This window comes from Nicotiana tabacum, unplaced genomic scaffold, assembly GCF_000715075.1.
Source record: "Nicotiana tabacum cultivar K326 unplaced genomic scaffold, ASM71507v2 Un00294, whole genome shotgun sequence".
Lineage (NCBI taxonomy): Eukaryota > Viridiplantae > Streptophyta > Magnoliopsida > Solanales > Solanaceae > Nicotiana > Nicotiana tabacum.
In genome coordinates this window covers 8,711-29,388 of record NW_027438531.1, presented here as the reverse complement: position 1 = coordinate 29,388, position 20,678 = coordinate 8,711, and the positions used below count along the sequence as shown (strand labels likewise).

General features: G+C 40.8%; 1 protein-coding gene across 1 annotated transcript; it reads right to left on the bottom strand.

Annotated features, from left to right (window-relative positions):
* Positions 1–19,804: 19,804 nt before the first annotated feature.
* On the bottom strand, positions 19,805–20,467 carry LOC107781473 (uncharacterized). The gene has a single exon (XM_016602173.2). The coding sequence runs from the start codon at positions 20,465–20,467 to the stop codon at positions 19,805–19,807; it is 663 nt and encodes a 220-aa protein (XP_016457659.2).
* Between the last annotated feature and the right edge of the window lie 211 nt (positions 20,468–20,678).

Below are 20,678 nucleotides of genomic sequence, written 5' to 3'. Positions count from 1 at the left end.
GGTGTGGAACCTCGAAGCTATGTGTTCGCGACATGGTCCTCGCGTTCGCGAAGAAGAACTGGAGGCAGGCGAGATTTCGTGCTTAGCATTCGCGATGGAGTTCCCGCATTCACGAAGGGTAAAACTGAGTGGTCTTCGCATTCGTGACATGTGCATCACATTCACGATGGAGGATTTTTGGGCCGAAGTAAATTGTACTTCGCGAACGCGAGGGCGTGGCCGCGTTCGCGAAGAAGGACGCGTCTGGGCAGTATTAAAGTTTCCAAAAACGGGGGTTATGCCATTTTTATCAAAAACTTGAGTTGGGAGCTCGGATTTTGGATGAGGGATTGAAGGATTTTCAGAGATATCGATTAGGTAATGATTCCTTACTCCTTTATGGTTATATTCCACTAATCTATGTTTGAATTCATCATTTAATTTCGGATTTGGGGTGAAAATTGAGAAAAGTTCTTTGGCCGAATTTTGGGTTTTTGATCAAGATTTTGGTATCAGATTTGAACAATTTTGGTACGAGTAAACTCGGGAGTGAATGGGTGTTCGTATTTTGCGATTTTAACTCGATTCCGAGATGTGGGCCCCACGGGCAATTTTTGAGTTATTTTCGGAATTTTTGTTAAAATGTTGATTTCATTAAATAGATGAGTCTATTATGGTTGTATTTATGATATATAATTGGTTTTGGCTAGATTTGGGCCATTCAGCGCCGAATATTCGTGGAAAATATATTGTGACCGATTGATTGAGCTTGGTTCGAGGTAAGTGGCTTGCCTAACTTTGTGTGGGGAAATCCCCTTAAGATTTGAAACTATTGTGATATGTGAGTGCCGTGTACGTGAGGTGACGAGTACGTACACGGGCTAGTTGTGGTAAAACCCGATTTTCTTACTGAGCAGCAACATGTTTTCCTGTTATTTTGAGTTATTCCATTTTAATGAGTACAAATTTATTTTATTCTTAATTAATTTATTCCAATATGTGTAGCTATCATGTTTAGTCTATTACAACATGTCTACGTGTCTTAATTGTTTTTGTGAATTATGTGCAGCTTGCTTAGTGAATTTCCCGCTCCTTCCCTGACTGGTACCTAGCCTAAATTGTAAAAATTTTGTGATGTAGTTGTATTTCTATTTTTTGCATTGCATATTTACTTTGGGACTACGAAACGGTATTCTGGGAGATCCCCCTGTCTTGCATATTTAAATTGAGACTACGGACGTATTCTGGGAGATCCCCTTGTCTTGCATATTTATTTTGGGATTACGGACATATTCCGGGAGATCCCCCAGCACTGCATATTTAATTTGGGACTACGGACATATTCCAGAAAATCCCCCTGTACTGCATATTCATTCGGAACTACGGGACTGCATCCCGGGAGATTCCACATTGTGTATCCCTTGTTCTGAGCCAAAGGTTCCCTTGACTGTTAAATTTCTTTGAAAAATTTTCTTTAACTGTTTACCGTAAAACTTACTTATATCTTTTTACTGTTTAATTTATTATATTTATTCTGGTAGAGCCTTAACCTGACCTCGTCACTACTCGATCGAGGTTAGGCTTGGCACTTACTGGATACCGATTGTGGTGTACTCATGCTACTCTCTGTACATGTGTTTCGTGTGCAGATCCAGGTGCACCTTATCAGCCGCACTATCAGTGAGCCGGGAAAGCTTTGGAGACTTCAAGGTATATATGCCACATCCGCAGACCTCGGAGTCCCCTTCTACTCTTTCTCATGTCCATTATCTTCTGTATTTTTCCTTGTTAGACTCTGATGTATAGAGACACTAGATTTTTCCTTCTGTAGTTTGTGATTCATGATGTTCCTGGTTTTGGGATTTGTTGTGTATTTTTGTATAATTGGTTAAATTCATATTTTTATTTTTATTTTTTTATTTCATTATTCCGCAAAATATTAGGCTTACCTAGTTGTAAAGACTAAGTGCCATCACGACGTCACACGGAGGGGAAATTGGGTCGTCACAAGTTGGTATCAAAGCTCTAGGTTCATAGGTGTTGTGATTCACAAATAGGTTTATTAGAGTCTCGTGGATCGGTGCGGAGACGTCCGTACTTATCTTCAGGAGGCTATGTAACTGCTAAGAACAATCATATTTCTTTGATTTCCTTGTTGTGCGAGTTATTGACACAAAAAAAAATAAAAAAATCCTAAGATTCTATTCTATTCTTTCTCACAGATGGTGAGGACCCGTACCGGGAGGACCGACGATCAGGCACCCGAGACCCCTGTCAGAGCCGTCAGAGGCCGGGGTCGGGGTAGAGGACGACCACGCGGTGTAGCCCGAGCACCTGCGAGAGCTGCGTCAGAGGATCCCCCAGCAGCTCCAGCTGGAGGGCCAACACCGGAGATCCCTATTGCTACTCCAGCCCTCCAGGAGACTTTAGCTTAGTTCATGAGCATATTTAGCACTCTGGCTCAGGCTGGACTATTTCTGATAGCTCCCGCTACATCTCAGGCTTGGAGAGGGGCACAGACTCTCGCAACCTGCACTCCTGAGCAGAGGGTCCAGGTTGATTAGGCCCTAGAGTATATTCCTATGCCCCCAGTGGCTCCGGTTCAGCATGAGATCAGGGTAGCTGCTTCTGAAGCAGAGCAACTCAGACTTGAGAGGTACAAGAAGTACCACCCACCTACTTTCAACGGACTAGCTTCAGATGATGCTCTCGGTTTTCTTGAGGAGTGTCATCGTATTCTCCGCACTATGGGCATTGTGGAGACAAGTGGGGTTTCTTTCACCGCTTTCCAGCTGAGGGGAGCAGCATATCAGTGGTGGAGTGCCTATGAGCTGAGTAGTCCGGACGAGGCAGCCTCACTCACTTGGACTCAGTTTTCAGAGATGTTCTTGCGTGAGTATGTTCCCTAGAGCCTCAAGGATGCTTGGCGCGCAGAGTTTGAGCAGCTGCGTCAGGGTGCTATGACTGTGTTGGAGTATGCAGTCCATTTCAGTGAGTTAGCTCGCCATGCACCGGCTCTGGTTGCTACAGTCAGAGAGAGGGTTCGTCGCTTCATAGAGGGACTCCACCCTAGTATTCGGACCAGTATGGCCAGGGAGTTGGAGATGGACATCACTTATCAGCAGGCAGTGAGCATTGCTAGGAGAGTGGAGGGCATGTTCGCCCGGGACAGAGAGGAGAGAGAGGCCAAGAGGTCTCGAGAGACTGGTCATTATTCAGGAGCTCGATCGCCAGTAGCACGCTATGGTAGGGGTTTTGTGAGTCGCCCTGTTCATGCAGCACTTCCAGCAGCCAGTGGTGTTCCAGCTCCTCCTAGACCTTAGGAGCCCTATTATGCACCGCCAGCATCCAGTATGCCTCCTACTCGAGGTGCTATTACCAGCCAGTCCAGCAGGCCAGGTCCGAGTCAGTCTCAGCTGCCGCGTCCTCCGTGAGGTTGTTTTAAGTGTGGTGACACTCGTCACATGGTTAGAGATTGCCCCAGAGCCAGGAGGGGTGCACCTCCACAGACTTATCAGCCTCCACGTGATCCACCGGGTCCTCAGGTCATTCTTCCAGCCCCAGCTACCACCCCACCTCCTCAGCTAGCTCGAGGTGGAGGTCGGGGAGGTCGAGGTCGCCCTAGAGGGGGAGGCCAGGCCAGGTACTATGCCCTTCCAGCCCGTTCAGAGGCCATTGCTTCATATTCAGTCATCACAGGTATCGTCCCTGTCTGTCATATGGATGCATCAGTCTTATTTGACCCAGGATCTTTGTATTCATATGTGTCTTCTTATTTTGCTCCACATTTGGGGATATCTCGGGATTCTTTGAGTTCTCCTATTTATATATCTACTCTTGTGGGAGATTCTCTTGTTATGGACTGCGTGTATCGGTCATGTTTGATTGCTCTTAGTGGTTTTGAGACCAGAGCCGATTTATTATTGCTCAGCATGGTGGACTTTGATATTATTTTGGGCATGGACAGGTTGTCGCCCCATTATGCTATTTTTGATTGTCACGCTAAAACTGTGACGCTGGCTATGCCAGGTTTACCGCGATTAGAATAGAGAGGTACCTTAGAGTATACTCCCATCGTAGATATTTCTTTTCTTAAAGCTCAACGAATGGTTGAGAAGGGGTGTGACACGTATCTAGCTTATGTGAGAGATGTCAGTATTGATACCCCTATAGTTGAGTCAGTTCCAGTAGTGAGGGACTTTCCAGATGTGTTTCCAACTGATCTTCCGGGCATGCCGCCCAACAGAGATATTGATTTTGGCATTGATTTGTTGCCGGGCACTCAGCATATCTCTATTCCTCCATATTGTATGGCTCCTCCTGAATTGAAGGAGTTGAAAGAGTAGTTACAAGAATTGCTTGATAAAGGCTTCATTCGGCCCAGTGTGTCACCTTGGGGTGCTCTTGTCTTATTTGTGAAGAAGAAGGATGGTTCTATGCAGATGTGTATTGATTACCGCCAGTTGAACAAAGTCACAGTGAAGAACATCTACATATTGCCTCATATTAATGACTTATTTGATCAGTTACAGGGTGCCAGGGTGTTTTCCAAGATTGACTTGCATTCTGGCTATCATCAGTTGAAGATTCGGGAGTCAGACATCCCGAAGACTGCTTTCAAGACCAGATATGGTCACTATGAGTTTCTTGTCATGTCATTTGGGTTGACCAGTGCCCCAGCAGCCTTTATGCATTTGATGCATGGTGTGTTCCGGCCTTATCTTGATTCCTTCGTCATTGTGTTTATTGACGACATCCTGGTATATTCCCGGTCTCGGGAAGATCATGAGCAGCACCTGAGGACAGTGCTTCAGACTTTGGGGGAGAAGAGGTTGTATGAAAAATTTTCTAAGTGTGAATTCTAGCTTGATTTAGTGGCATTCTTGGGCCACATAGTGTCTTGTGATGGGATCAAGGTAGATCCGAAGAAGGTGGAGGTAGGGCAGAGTTAGCCTAGACCATCATCCGCTACGAAGATCCGCAGTTTCCTTGGTTTGGCGGGGTATTACCGTCGCTTTGTGGGGGGATTTTCATCCATTGCAGCACCTATAACCAGGCTGACCCAGAAGGGTGCTCCGTTCAGGTGGACTGAGGAGTGTTAGGAGAGCTTTCAGAAGCTCAAGACAGCTTTGACTACAGCCCCAGTATTAGTATTGCCTACAGGTTCGGGGTCCTACACTAACTATTGTAATGCCTCGAGGATTGGCCTTGGAGCGGTATTGATGCAGGATGGTAGGGTGATTGCCTACGCGTCTAGACAGTTGAAGGTGCATGAGAAGAATTATCCGATTCATGATCTCGAGTTAGCGGCTATTGTTCACACCCTGAAGATCTGGCGTCATTATTTGTACGGTGTTCCCTGTGAGATTTACATTGATCACCGGAGTTTGCAGCACTTGTTCAGGCAGAAGGACCATAATTTGCGTCAGCGGAGGTGGTTGGAGCTACTTAAAGACTATGATATCACTATATTATACCACCCGGGGCAGGCCAATGTAGTGGCCGACACCTTGAGTAGCCGGGCAGAGAGTATGTGGAGTTGGCATATCTTCCGGCAGCTGAGAGGCCCTTAGCCTTGGATGTCAGGCCTTAGCCAGTCAGTTTGTGAGATTGGATATTTCAGAGACTGGTCGGGTATTAGCTTGTGTGGTTGCTCAGTCTTCTCTTTATGACCAAATCAGAGAGCGCCAGTATAATGATCCTCATTTTCTAGTTCATTAGGACAGGGTTCGACGAGGTGATGCCAGAGATTTGACTATTAGTGATGACAGTGTGATGAGGATGCAGGGCCGGATCTGTGTGCCCAATATAGATGGGCTTCCGAGTTGATTCTCGAGGAGGCCCACAGCTTGCGGTACTCCATTCATCCCGATGCCGCGAAGATGTACCAGGATTTGAGATAGCACTATTGGTGGAGGAGGATGAAGAAGGATATAGTTGGGTTTGTGGCCAAGTGTCTAAACTATCAGCAGGTCAAATATGAGCACCAGAGGCCGGGTGGATTACTTCAGAGGTTAGAGATCCCATAGTGGAAGTGGGAGCGGATCACCATGGACTTTGTAGTTGGACTTCCACGGACTTTGAGAAAGTTCGATGCTATTTGGGTGATCGTGGATCGGCTGACCAAGTCAGCTCATTTTATTCAGTATTGACCAATTATTCTTCTGAAAGGTTGGCTGAGATTTATTCAGAGAGATTGTCCGCCTTCATGGTATTCCAGTATCCATTATTTTAGACAGATGTACACAGTACACTTCACAGTTTTAGAGAGCCGTACAACGAGAGTTGGGTACTAGGGTGGAGCTGAGCACAACCTTTCACCCTCAGACGGACGGGCAGTCCGAGCGCACAATTCGGATTCATGAGAATATGCTCCATGCCTGTGTGATGGAGTTCGGAGGGTCATGGGACCAATACTTGCCACTTGCAGAGTTTGCTTACAACAACAGTTACCAGTACAGCATTCAGATGGCACTGTATGAGGCTTTGTATGGTAGGCGGTGCCGGTCCCCAGTAGGATGGTTTGAGCCGGGCGAGGCCCGATTGTTGGGTACAGACTTGGTCTAGGATGCCCTGGATAAGGTGAAGGTGATTCATGAGAGACTTCGCACAGCCAAGTCCATGCAGAAGAGTTATGCGGACCGGAAGGTTCATGATTTGGCATTTATGGTTGGTGAGCGGGTCTTGCTTCGGGTATCGCCTATAAAGGGCGTCATGAGGTTCAGGAAGAAGGTCAAGCTAAGCCCGAGGTTCATTGGTACTTTTGAGATATTGCGGCGAGTTGGGGAGGTTGCTTATGAGTTTCCCTTGCCTCCCAGCCTAGCAGGAGTTCACCCGGTATTCCACATGTCTATGCTCTGGAAGTATCACGGTGATTCGACTCATGTATTGGATTTCAGCTCAGTCCAAATGGACAAGGATCTATCTTATGTTGAGGAGCCAGTAGTCATTTTGGACAGGCAGGTCAGAAAGCTCAGGTCAAAAAATATTGCTTCAGTAAAGGTCCAATGGAGAGGCCAGCCGGTCGAGGAGGCGACTTGAGAGACCGAGCAGGATATGCGCAGCCAGTACCCTCATCCTTTCACAGTTTTAGGTATGTTTTTATAATCGTTCGAGGACGAACGATTTTTTAAGAGGGGGAGGATGTAACGACTCGGCTGGTCATTTTGAGAGTAATAGCCCCGATCCCCTATTAACTGCTTTCCCCATATCTATTTCTGCTATTGTGACTTGCCGGGATGATTGGTTTTGAGTTTTGGAGTGTTTTGGGACACTTAGTCCCTAAATAAGAGCTTAAGCCTTAGGATTTGGACCATAGTCGAAACTGTGTGAAGATGACTCCGGAATGGAATTATGTCGGTTCCGTTAGCTCCGTTAGGTGATTTTGGGTTTAGGGGTGTGTCCGGATTGTGTTTTGGAGGTCCGTAGCTCATTTAGGCTTGAAATGGAAAAGTTGAATTTTTGGAGTTTTGGGCCAACAGTGGAATTTTTTATATCGGGGTCGGAATCCGATTCCGGAAGTTAGAATAGGTCCGTAATATCGAATATGACCGCATGCAATATTTGGGGTCAATCGGACGTGGTTTGATAGGTTTCAGCATCGGTTGTAGAATTTTGATGTTTCAAGTTCTTTAAGTTTGAATTGGAAGGTGATGCGTGATTTTAGCATTTTTTTTGAAGTGATTTTAGAGCTCGACTAAGTTCGTATGGTATTTTAGGACTTGCTGGTATGTTTGGTTGAGGTCTTGGGGGCCTCGGGTGAGTTTCGAATGCTTAACAGATCACTTTTGGACTTTGGAAGATAGCAAATTTCTGGTGTTCTGTTGCAGGCATTTTATTCATCGCGACCGCGAGGGAGTCCTCGCGTTCGCGTAAGGTATCTGGGAAGGGCAGCTGAACTACTCATCGCATCCGCGATGTCGCTCTCGCATTCGCGAAGGTGTGGAACCTCGAAGCTGCGCGTTCGCGACATGGTCCTCGTGTTCGCGAAGAAGAACTGGAGGCAGGCGAGATTTCGTGCTTTGCGTTCCCGATGGAGATCCTACGTTTGCGAAGGGTAAAGCTGAGTGGTCTTTGCGTTCGGGATGGAGGATTTTTGGGCCGAAGTAAATTGTACTTCGCGAACGCGAGGGCATGGCCGCGTTCGTGAAGAAGGACGCGTTTGGGCAGTATTAAAGTTTTCAAAAACGGGGTTATGCCATTTTTATCAAAAACTTGAGTTGGGAGCTCGGAGATTGGATGAGGGATTGAGGGATTTTCAGAGATATCGATTGGGTAATGATTCTTAACTCCTTTATGGTTATATTCCACTAATCTATGCTTGAATTCATCGTTTAATTTCAGATTTGGGGTGAAAAATTGAGAAAAGTTCTTAGGCCGAATTTTGGGTTTTGATCGAGATTTTGGTATCGGATTTGAACAATTTTGGTACGAGTAAACTCGGGAGTGAATGGGTGTTTGTATTTTACAATTTTTACTCGATTCCGAGACGTGGGCCCCACAGGCAATTTTTGAGTTAATTTCGGAATTTTTGTTAAAGTGTTGATTTCATTAATTAGATGAGTCTATTATGGTTGTATTTATGATATGTAATTATTTTTGGCTAGATTTGGGCTATTCGGAGCCGAATATTCGTGGAAAAGGTATTGTGACCGATTGATTGAGCTTGGTTCGAAGTAAGTGGCTTGCCTAACTTTGTGTGGGAAAAACCCCTTAAGATTTGAAACTATTGTGATATGTGAGCTCCGTGTACGTGAGGTGACGAGTACGTACACGGGCTAATTGTGGTAAAACCCGATTTTCTTACTGAGCAGCAACATGTTTTCCTGTTATTTTGAGTTATACCATTTTAATGAGTACAAATCTATTATATTCCTAATTAAGTTATTCCAATATATATAGCTATCTTGTTTAGTCTATTACAACATGTCTACGTGTCTTAATTGTTTATGTGAATTATGTGCAGCATGTTTAGTGAATTTCCCGCTCCTTCCCTGACTGGTACCTAGCCTAAATTGTAAAAATTTCGTGATGTAGTTGTATTTCTATTGTTTGCGCTGCATATTTACTTTGGGACTACGAAACGGTATTCTGGGAGATCCCCCTGTCTTGCATATTTAAATTGGGACTACGGACGTATTCTGGAAGATCCCCTTGTCTTGCATATTTATTTTGGGATTATGGACGTATTCCGGGAGATCCCCCAGTACTGCATGCTTACTTTGGGACTACGGACATATTCGGGAGATCCCCCTATACTGCATATTCATTCGGGACTACGGGACGGTATCCCGAGAGATTTCACATTGTGTATACCTTATTCTGAGCCAAGGGTTCCCTTGACTGTTAAATTTCTTTGAAAATGTTTCTTTAACTGTTTACCGTAAATCTTACTTATATTTTTTTACTGTTTAATTTATTATATTTATTCTGGTAGGACCTTAACCTGACCTCGTCACTACTCGACTGAGGTTAGGCTTAGCACTTACTGGGTACCGATTGTGGTGTACTCATACTACTCTCTGCACACGTATTTCGTGTGCAGATCCAGGTGCACCTTATCAGCAGCACTATCAGTGAGGTGGGATAACTTTGGAGACTTCAAGGTATATCTACCGCGTCCGCAGACGTCGGAGTCCCCTTTTACTCTTTCTCATGTCCATTATCTTTTGTATTTTTTCTTGTTAGACTCTGATGTATAGAGACACTAGATTTTTCTTTCTGTAGTTTGTGATTTACGATATTCCGGGTTTTGGGATTTGTTGTGTATTTTTGAATAATTAGTTAAATTCATTTTTTTTTATTTTATTATTTCGCAAAATGTTAGGATTACCTAGTTGTAGAGACTAGGTGCCGTCACGACGTCACACGGAGGGAAAATTGGATCGTGACAGAAAGCCGCTTTATTGACGTTACGCCAAGTCCATGGAAGGAAAAATCATTGAATTAATTCTTCAAACACAAACAATCCCCAATATTTTGTCTGGATGTGGAAACTTAGGAGTTAAATAATAAAAACGATGTACTCTATTTATTCATTTATCATGAGTAAACGTTTTTTTTTTAAAAAAAAACAATGTTAAAACTTAAAAAAATATGTTATTTTTACGTATGACATTATCTTTGGCTTTTTAAAAAAATAGAATTTGATATTTTTATTTATTTTAAAAGGCATATACTAAAATAATATTGGCAGAATACATAGACAGACATTTTAACTATCCCAGAAATTTTACTTGAACACCTCAACTAAGCCATTTACCAATGGAACACTTTAACCCTATCTTTACTGTACCATCATCACAGTTGTTGAGCGCATGAACATTAAAAATATGCTGACAAAAACTATTTCACGGTAAAATACAAACGGTCAAAATATACCCCTTCCCTATTATATAAACCCTTCTCCCTTTTTACTTTGTCTCTTAAATTCAGCCATGTTTCTTCACCCTTTTCTTGATTTTCTAGTTTAAAAATTCTACGCTTCTCTCCAATTTGAAAGTAGTCTCGCCTGAGTGTTCGGATTTTGGCTTAATCTCTCAATTTTGTGGATAATGTCTCTCACACCAAGAATCGATTCATATCGGTGTGATCATGAATGTCAATTAAAAACTTCATGGTCTCCATCTAATCCTGGAAAGGGGTTCAATGGATGCAAAATTGAAAAGGTAAGTGTTAATTAACTACAATCAATTATTTAATATGTTGTCCCCGATTTTAGTTTGAATCGATTTCTTTTTTCTTTAAGAACAAAGGTGGATGTAAGTATTTTAGGTGGGTTAATGACGAGTTTCCTAGCCAAACGAATAGGGTTATTTTGGGTTTATTAAACAGGGTCAAAGCTTTTGAAGAAGAAAGGGCTCGAGCAAGAATATGGAGGAAGAAATTGGCTTCTGTTATAGTAATAATGCTAATTATCTGGGTTTTCTATTGTGCCTTTGATTGTTGAAGTTGTTGTGGTTCTACATGTAGTTGGAGTAGAAGATTTTTGATGCCATTATGTCATCTATGTCTTAGCTCTTGTATTTTGCGTTTGTAATGGTGGTTTATATATTTTAGATGTATCTTAACTGGTAGTTTGTGTGAATGTAATTGTGGTATGTGGCCTTATTTCAATGAATTGAGGAAATTTTCTGCCATTTATTTTATGTACTGGTTCAAATATGGAATTTGAAGTGCTAACATGTTGAAGTTGTAATTGAACTCAACTGATAAATACTTAACAAACACCCATCGCAGCCTACCATCTTCAAGATTTACCGAGCACATACAGTCCAACTTATGAGCCATATCTTATGTTCATTTGAAGAAAAAGCACAGCATTTGCATTCACAACTATTGTAAAGATTGTTGAGGCTGCCAACTGATGTTATAAAAGCAACAAATAGTATGAATGTTGAGGCTACCAATAGCATTTAAATTGCATTCACAACTAAAGTGTTATAAAACAACAGTCATATTTCCAAAAGTTGAATAGAAATGCAACAAAGCTTGAATATAACTTCTTAAAATAGTGTCAACTAGTGACCCAAAAATGACAGAATAATTAATCCAAGTCTGGATACTTAGCAAAATACATGAACTCAAAATAGCCTAATCCTAACACAACTACATTCTTGAGGATGCTCTTTTGCATTATGGTTCTGGAGGGGCTAGACTTGCAATTGAAGAGGTAGTTGATGAAGATCCAATTTGGTTTCTCCTGTTTGCACTTAGTTGTTGTAGCTGGGAAGTAGTAATAGTATTTCTGCCTTTAAACTTAAGCCCAAAAGGTTTAAAATTAAGATCAATATTGTCTACTCTAGTATCCTTCACAACCTTAGTCCCATTTGATTGCTCTTTTAACCACAATAGTAAGTTTTTTAGGAGCAGTTGTTGGAGGTGCATTTGGAATGCACCCATGCAAAATCTAGTATTTTTCCCCTTCCTCCGCCAGTGGTTGTATTAGTTGCACTAGATTCTTGAGTTGCTTGACTTCCTTAGTTTTCTTGAGTTTCTTGAGTTGACTGTCTACTTGTAGACTCTCCAATTTTACCCTAAAAATAATTCCAGTTATAACATTTATTTAAGTTAACATTTGAAGTGAAAAGAAATGTGAAAAACATTACAACTTACCTTTGATTGGAAGGAAGACTTGTTATGGCCTGCTTGATGACATTTTGAATATGTCATCTTCACTCCTCGCTTGGAGAGATTGCCATACTTCTTTTTTTAAGGCTCACTCTTGGCCTTTCTTCTTTTTTTTGGGGGGGGGGAGGGGGGAGGGGTCTGCATGGCATTGGCTTTAGTGCTGGAGACTCAATTACCATGTTATTAGTGCCAGGCCACATCTTCATGTTAGGGATTTGTTCAAGAAAGTATTGATATGCCTTGAGAAATGTCTCCTTTCTATGCCAGTTATCCATATAATTATATGGTTCTTCTTCTTGGTGATAGATTGCACATATTTCATGTGCACAAGAGATCCCTCTTAACTGCCAGGATCTACAAGTGCATGTTCTTCTCCTCAAGTTCACTATATATATGTATTCATTCTCATCAACCTCAAACCCATTAGTTCCAAACCACAAAACTTTGCATTTCCTAGAAAACTCCTTATTTTCTTCTAGAATCACCCATGCCATAGGAGAAATGCCTGTAATCCAAATCTATGCAAACTTTATCATATCAAAATGTCTCCTAACTACTTTATATCTAATGTCCTCTAACATGTTAATAATAGACTGGTGCCTAGGTGCCAATATCCAAGAATTAAAGGTCTCACACATATTGTTTTCTACAATATCACATTTGAAGTGTTCAAGAAAAAAAGCTCTGCACCAATACTCTTTGTTATACTTCAATAGGCTTTCACATATATTTTTCCAAGTTTTCCCAACCAGTTCTTCTTTCAACTTCACCTCAAAACTAGCCTTAGAATACCTCCAAAATTGCTTTCTCATCTCCTCACCTCTCCAATTTTTTGACCAGTTAAACCATATGTGCCTAGCACACATTCGATGCTCACAATTTGGTAGTAATTCAGGAATGCTTGGTACCAATCCCTACAAAATATAAATGAATCAAACAGAAACCCTACAAAATAGAGATGAATAAAACAAAATAATAACACATGAAGTAGAAATTTAAACCAGAATGTTTTGGTAAAATATCTTTTGTGTATCAAACATAACTGTTAATCCAACTTCATCTCCTAACCCCAAATCAGATGCTAAGTTGTATATAAACCAACTCCAAGATGCCTTTGACTCATTGTCTATCACATCCCATGCAATGGGATATTAAGAAACTACATAAAGGATCTCTAGTTGTCGCAATAGATCAGTATTTTCTTTAATGATCAAGTTTGCCTTCGCAAATGAGAAATTGTTGGTTCCCCAAGTACACGCAAGTATACGTTGCCATCAAGTAATACTTAGATCAATTGTCAACTAAGCAAACTAAAATCAATTAATTGTCCAAGATATTTAAGAATGATATTTTTCTATTAATCTACTATTGCAAAAATTAAACAAGTAACAACTAATTTATCAAGAATGCAAATGTGTATGATGAGATTTTAATTCAGAGGAGGTGAAAATTCCAGGGTTGTGGTTGGTTTATCAATTCTATTAAGTTCAATAATCACACTCGTTAATCCAGATTATCTATGATCGTTAATTAACCGGATCATTTATATGAATAGCATATTCCCACAATACTACTCGCCTGCCCATAATGTATCAATCCTATATTCCTATGGTATTGAGTCTATCATGAACAAATATAATAAGGTATTCAATTAAGCAAGACTGTTAGGTATATTCCTATCCCAACCGCTAAATCGTCACCTGAGCCACAGGTTCAGAAACAAGCTCTCTCTAATTCTAGTCTAATCTAAACACGACTTTCCCAAGCATAGCATAGATAGTAGGGTGAATTGGTAGCTACAACAATTCACAAGTTAAAACTAGAATTAACGAAACAACCACAAGATGATAATCTAAATTAACGAAGATGTAATTAATAAATGTTAATAATCTTGTCAATCACAACCCTATAACTAGAGTGCGTAGCCACTCATGTTCGTAGTAACAATTTTTCAAATATTTTGCATAAACAAATTACAAAGAAAAGATAAATGAATGAAGAACTCGATGATTTTCTCCTCCAAAAGTTGTTCCACGTGATGTTTTTGCCTCCGGTCACAAAACTCCTCTAAAAATGGTATTTAATGACTATTTATATGTGTAGGAAAAAAGTCTAAACGAAATAACCAAGTCCAAAACCAAAAAGGAGACAAAATAGGCTTTAAAACCCAGAACACCCTCGCTACTGGCCTCGCGGCGCGAGGCAAAACGCGAGCTTCATTTCGCTGTAGCCCGTGTGACGCAAGCTCTGTCGCGCTCTTTAATCCTCGCCTCGCCTGTCTAACGCGAGCAAAGTAGCTTGCTATGCCTGCTGCTGCTTCGATTCAATTTTGTTGCTAACATTTCCAATTCACGTTTTTGTTTCTTTTTTCAATTGTTCTTTTTGTCTTCTTTTGATTTGTCTCTTTTGTCTTCCTTTGTAATGTTAAACTTTAATCCTTATATATCCACTAATTAAATAATCATAACTCCATTCTTGTAGTGTATAAAAAATACATAAAATTTCTACTTTGCTCCCAATTTCGTCTTCAACGTACCTACACATAATATAAATTCAATTAAGCATAAATATAGTATAGTTTAGCATTAAAGCCCCAAAATATAAGGTAAGTAATGCAGTAAAAATATGAAATTATAGCCAAACATCACTACCCTACACTTAAACGTTGCTCGTCCTTGAGCAATCAAACTACACTTTATATAGACACGACCTTTTTAAACAATTCTCCTAACTCATCACACCAAGAATCTTTAAAATAGACTAAGCACAAGGGTGTAACATCTTCACCTCAAGATTTGACTCACAAGTACCATGCATTATTCACCACTCACTCACTTACTCTAACATGGAGATCAATGACATTATTACCTTTCCTTCATGAATCAAGTTCCCTCACACAACAAAAGAGAGTAGTTCCACACACATTAAAATTTAAGAACAATTAGGAACTCAAGATAGGTAGAATTCACTCACTCTCAGAAATAATATTCATATGCCTCAAAAGATGCACCATAGGCTTGCCCGTAGTGTACTACTCTACTATTCGAGCTCATTCAGTCTAGGATAAAGTATGACTCTAATTGGTTGTAATGTAGGTTGCGGGTCGGGTAGGATACATTTGGCTATAAAAGTGACTACACCTCCCTAGATACTTTAATACATATACTTTAACATTCAAACCCCATACTTATGTGAAACCAAACTCCACCTTCACATCAATGTACATTACTCCATACTTATTTTAAGCACAATTACATCAAGAGTCACCAATATCAAGGAATATTTTTTACAGCAATACAACTATATATATATATATATATTTTTCTATATATATATATATATTTTTCTTTCTTTTTCAATTCACGTGGCTCTTACTTTTTCAAAACATTGCATCTTTCTCCTTATTTTATTAGTTCCACTCAAAATCTAAAACAACTACCCCACACTTTAACTTTTACAAAGTTCATTACAATTCAAGTGCTCATGAGAGCTTAAAAGGTTCAAACAGATGGTTAATTCAAATAAATGGGTAAGGCTTGTAATGTGGTTGCCAAAGAAACAAGATTACAGGCTCAAAGAGATTAACTATGATACATAACTATTAGGCGGGTAAACTACACATATTTAGCTCAACAAAGAAACGCCTATATCACTTCCAAGACTAAACAAAACTACTATTTTGCTTTGCAAACACACGGGGCAAGTTCTAGACATCAAATGCAATGCACAGAATAACACACAAACCTTACATACACATGGCACATAACTCACTCAGGATCAGACTCATCAAGACACTCTAGTCAAAGCAGTTAAGCAAATTTAAGATCATACAATTTAAGGTACTTATACAAGAGTCAAAAACTGAGCCTAAGCGTCACAACCAAAGTACTCACTATTCTCAAGGCATAACAAAGTCAAGAGATATTTCTTCAATTCAATTTATCTCACAATGGCTCCTACTCCTAAAGAAAATAACACTTACTACACCTGGTTCAAACAAAACCCTTGGAAAAGAACTGCGGCATAAAGAAAAACCAAGGTGGAATTACTACTCTACATACAAAGAAAATCTTTTTGTCCTTTTTTCTTAGACTTAAATCTTTCAAGAAAACTGTCTAGGAGATCCATCGTCGAGAAAAGTCCAATTTTTCTACTTTTCTTTTTCAATTTTTTTCACAGCTATTAAAATACTAAAACATTTCACAACTACAAAAACAAAAAATAAGAAGTTAACATTTTTCTAACATCCTACTACTAATTATCTAGAGAATTCTCCCACCCCACATTTAAAAGAGTGCAGTGTCCCCAATGCACAAATATAGCAAAACAATAATGAGGGTAGACAAGAAACTCCCTGAAAGACCAAAGGCCGAAGCAATAGTGTCTCACGGGGTACTCCCTGAAATTCCCCATGCATGGTCCTTTGTTTGGGCACCCCACACTTAGTTCTCACCATCTAACTCGCTTTTGCATACTTCCAATGGCTTTGCCTCCTATGCTTATAATCCTGCAAAACAAAAACAAACAATACAACAATAATAAGATAAAAAATAAATATAAAAAAATCCGTAAATATGGGTTGCCTCCCAACAAGCGCCTGATTTAACGTTGCAGTACGACACATAATCTCATCCAATCATTGGCAAGTAACACCTTCGACTTCTGACGATCAAAGTCACCTCCATAATAGTGCTTTACTCTTTGTCCGTTCACTAAGAACGTTCTCTTGCCACCTAAGACGCGCAACTCAATTGAACTATGTGGAGTGACTCTCACTACCTCAAACGGGCCCGACCATCTCGATTTGAGCTTCCCCGAAAATAGTCTTAACCTCGAATTGAACAAGAGAACCAATTGGCCTGGTTCGAACTCGCAATGGTGGATATGCTTATCATACCAGTGCTTGGTATTTTCTTTATATAACTTGGCATTCTCATATGCATGCAAGTGAAACTCATCAAGCTCGTTCAATTGCAGCACCCGCTTTTTACCCACTAATTCTGCATCGAAGTTTAGTTTCTTTATCACCCAATAGGCCTTGTGATCAAGTTTCACCGGTAAATAGCATGCCTTCCCATAAACTAGCTTGTAAGGGGAGGTTCCGATTGGAGTTTTTTAGGCAGTCCGGTATGCCCATAGAGCATCATCTAGCTTTACAACCCAATCTTTCCTACTTGCACTAACCGTCTTCTCCTGGATCTACTTTATCTCTCTATTAGAGACTTAAACTTGCCCACTAGTCTGAGGATGGTAAGAAGTTGCAACATTATGTTTGACCCCATATTGCGCTAAGACATTGTCCAAGAGCTTGTTACAGAAATGGGTGCCCGAATCACTAATCATCACTCTCGGAGTGCCGAACCTTGTAAAGATATGCTTTTTCACAAAGTTGACCACAACCTTGGCATCATAGGTAGGAAGAGCAATGGCCTCCACCCACTTCGACACATAGTCAACGGCCACCAAAATGTTCTTACACCCACTTGACAAGGGAAACTGACCCATAAAATCAATTCCCCACACATCAAAAATTTCAACCTCCATAATACCGTGCAATGGCATCTCATGCCTTTTCGTGATTGTTCCTGTTCTCTGGCACCTATCACACCTCCTCACGAACTCATGTGCATCTTTAAATACCCTAGGCCAATAAAAACCCGATTGCAACACCTTAGCTGCCGTTTTTTCACCCGCATAATGACCACCATAAGGCGACGCATGACAGTCATGTAAGATAGCATTTATTTCAGATTCGGGCACACATCTTCTCAATAACTGATCTGTACAAGATTTGAACAAGAATGGCTCATCCCACACATATGACCTCATATCTCGCAAGAAATTCTTTTTAGCATAAGGTTCAAGATCAGGAGATATCTCTTCACTTGCCAGATATTTCACAAAATCTGCATACCATGGCACCTCCCCAACAGTAATGGCCAACAATTGCTCATCCGGGAATGTTTCCTTGATGACATCTCCCCCGGCTACATGATTCTGAGTTTCTAACCTGGATAAGTGATCAGCCACTTGATTCTCTGTTTGTTTAAGTTCTCGGATCTCTAAATCAAATTCCTCCAAGAGTAAAACCCAACGGATTAGCCTTGGTTTAGCATCATTCTTTTCGAACAAATACCTGATGGCTGCATGGTCTGTGTAGATGATGACTTTGGTGCCAACCAAATAGGCTCGAAATTTATCAAACAACCACACTATAGAAAGCAACTCCTTTTCTATCACAGTATAATTTATTTGAGCAGGAGTAATAATCTTGATTGCTTAGTAAATGGAGTGAAAAATTTTTCTCCTCCTCTGGCCCAACACGGCCCCAATTGCACCATCACTAGCATCACACATCAGCTCAAATAGCTCTTTCCCATAAGGAGCCACTATGATTGGTGCACTCACTAACTTCTTTTTCAACTCCTCAAATTATTTCAGACATTCATCGTCAAACTTGAACGGCACATCCTTCTCTAACAACCTGCACAAAGGAGAAAAAATGTTTGAGAAATCCTTTATAAATAGGCAATAAAAACCTGCATGTCCCAGAAAACTCGTAACTCTTTTCACTGAAATCGGTGGTGGCAACTTTTCAATTACTTCTGCCTTCGCTTTGCCAAGTTCCAGTCCATCTTTGGATACCTTGTGCCCCAGCACTATACCTTCACGTACCATAAAATGGCACTTTTCCCAATTTAGTTCCAGATTAGTCTTCTCACACCTGGCAAGCACTTTAGCAAGATTGGTCAAGCATTCATCAAAGAAGGACCAAACACAGAAAAATCATCCACATAAACCTCCACAAAATATTTCACCATATAGGTGAAAATAGTCATCATACACCTTTGAAAAGTCGCAGGTGCATTACACAACCTGAATAGCATTCTCTTAAATACATAAGTGCCATTAGGGCATGTAAAAGTGGTCTTTTCTTAATCTTCCGGGGCAATAGCAATCTGATTATACCCCGAATAGCTGTCAAGGAAACAATAGTATTCCTGTCTCCCTAACCTGTCAAGCTTTTGATCAATGAAGGGGAGGGGGAAGTGATCTTTTCGTGTAGCATTATTCAAATTCTTATAATCAATGCATATTCGCCAACAAGTCATAGTCATAGTTGGGATTAATTCATTTTGTTCATTCACTACAGCAGTCATACCTCCCCCCCATATAGGGCTTACCCACTTACTATCGGAGATGGGAAATACTATACCTGTGTCGAGCCACTTAATCACTTCTTTTCTTACCACCCATTTTATGATTGGATTTAGGCGGCGTTGATGTTTCACACTAGGCTTGTGTCCTCCCTCCATGAGTACTTTGTGCATGCAGAATGCAGGGCTAATACCCTTTATGTCAGACATTGTCCAACCAATGGCATGCTTGTGCTCCCTCAGTACCCTTAAGAGCTTTTCTTCTTGCAATTTAGATAAATGAGAAGAAACAATCACATGTAATGTGTTAGAACTACCCAAATATGCATAATAAAAATGAGATGGTAAGGGTTTAAATTCTAGTTTTGGAGCCTCTGAAGTGAGGGTCTAGGGGGCAGGCCGATTGGCCTATCCAGAGGCTCAAACTGGGATCTTTCTCTTATGTATTTACAAGATGCATCCAAAATTTGCAATATCTCCTCAACCTCTTCTTCCAGTTCCAAGTGATTGAACAACATCAATGCCTTTTATAGTGCATCTTATTTAAATGCACTTGGCTCTATGGTTGGTTCATTTATCTTCACCACAGAAACCATGGCCAGGTCCTCGTAATGACGAAGCAACTGAATAGCTCGATATACATTGAAGACCGCTTCTTCATTGTCCACACTCAGAATCATCTTACCTTCTCGGACTTTGATAATGGCATCTATAGTGGCCAAAAGAGGTTGTCCCAAGATGATATGAACTAACTCATCAGCCTCGTAGTCCAGGATGATGATAAAATCTGCAGGGAAAATAAACTTCCCAATCTGCAGCAAGACGTCCTCAATTACCCCCTCAGGATAAACATAAGATCTATCAGCTAACTGTAGCAGCATCGTGGTGGGTCTCGGAGCTCTTAATCCCAATTGTTTGAACACTGACAACGGCATCAGATTGATACTTGCACCCAAATCACACAAGGCTCTACCCACATCAATTTCACCAATCTTCACAGGGATGGTAAAATTACCCGGATCCTTAATCTTTTGTGGAAGCTTATGTTGAATCCTGGAAGTGCACTCCTCAGTAAGTGCGCTGGTCTCAAATTCAGTTAACCTCCTCTTATTTTCCACTATATCCTTAATATATATTGCATATTTTGGGACCTCACGGAGCATGTCAACTAAAGGGATGTTCAAGTGTATCTGCTTTAGCATATCTAAAAATTTGTGAAACATGTGGTCATCATTCTTCTTTCTCAGTCTTTGAGGAAAAGGAGGTGGCGCCCTCTCTGATATTTTCTCAGTCTCTATTTTGTTTCGCTTATCTACTCTACATGTTTTGGCGCTCTTTCTTCTTCGAGCCCAGACTGCTCCTTTTTCTTCTTAGGCACTTCTACTAATTCTCTCCCATTTCTCAATGTCACTG

Coding starts and splice junctions, on each gene's coding strand:
- LOC107781473 (XM_016602173.2), bottom strand. CDS start 20,467: ATGCTAAAGCAGATACACTTGAACATCCCTTTAGTTGACATGCTCCGT.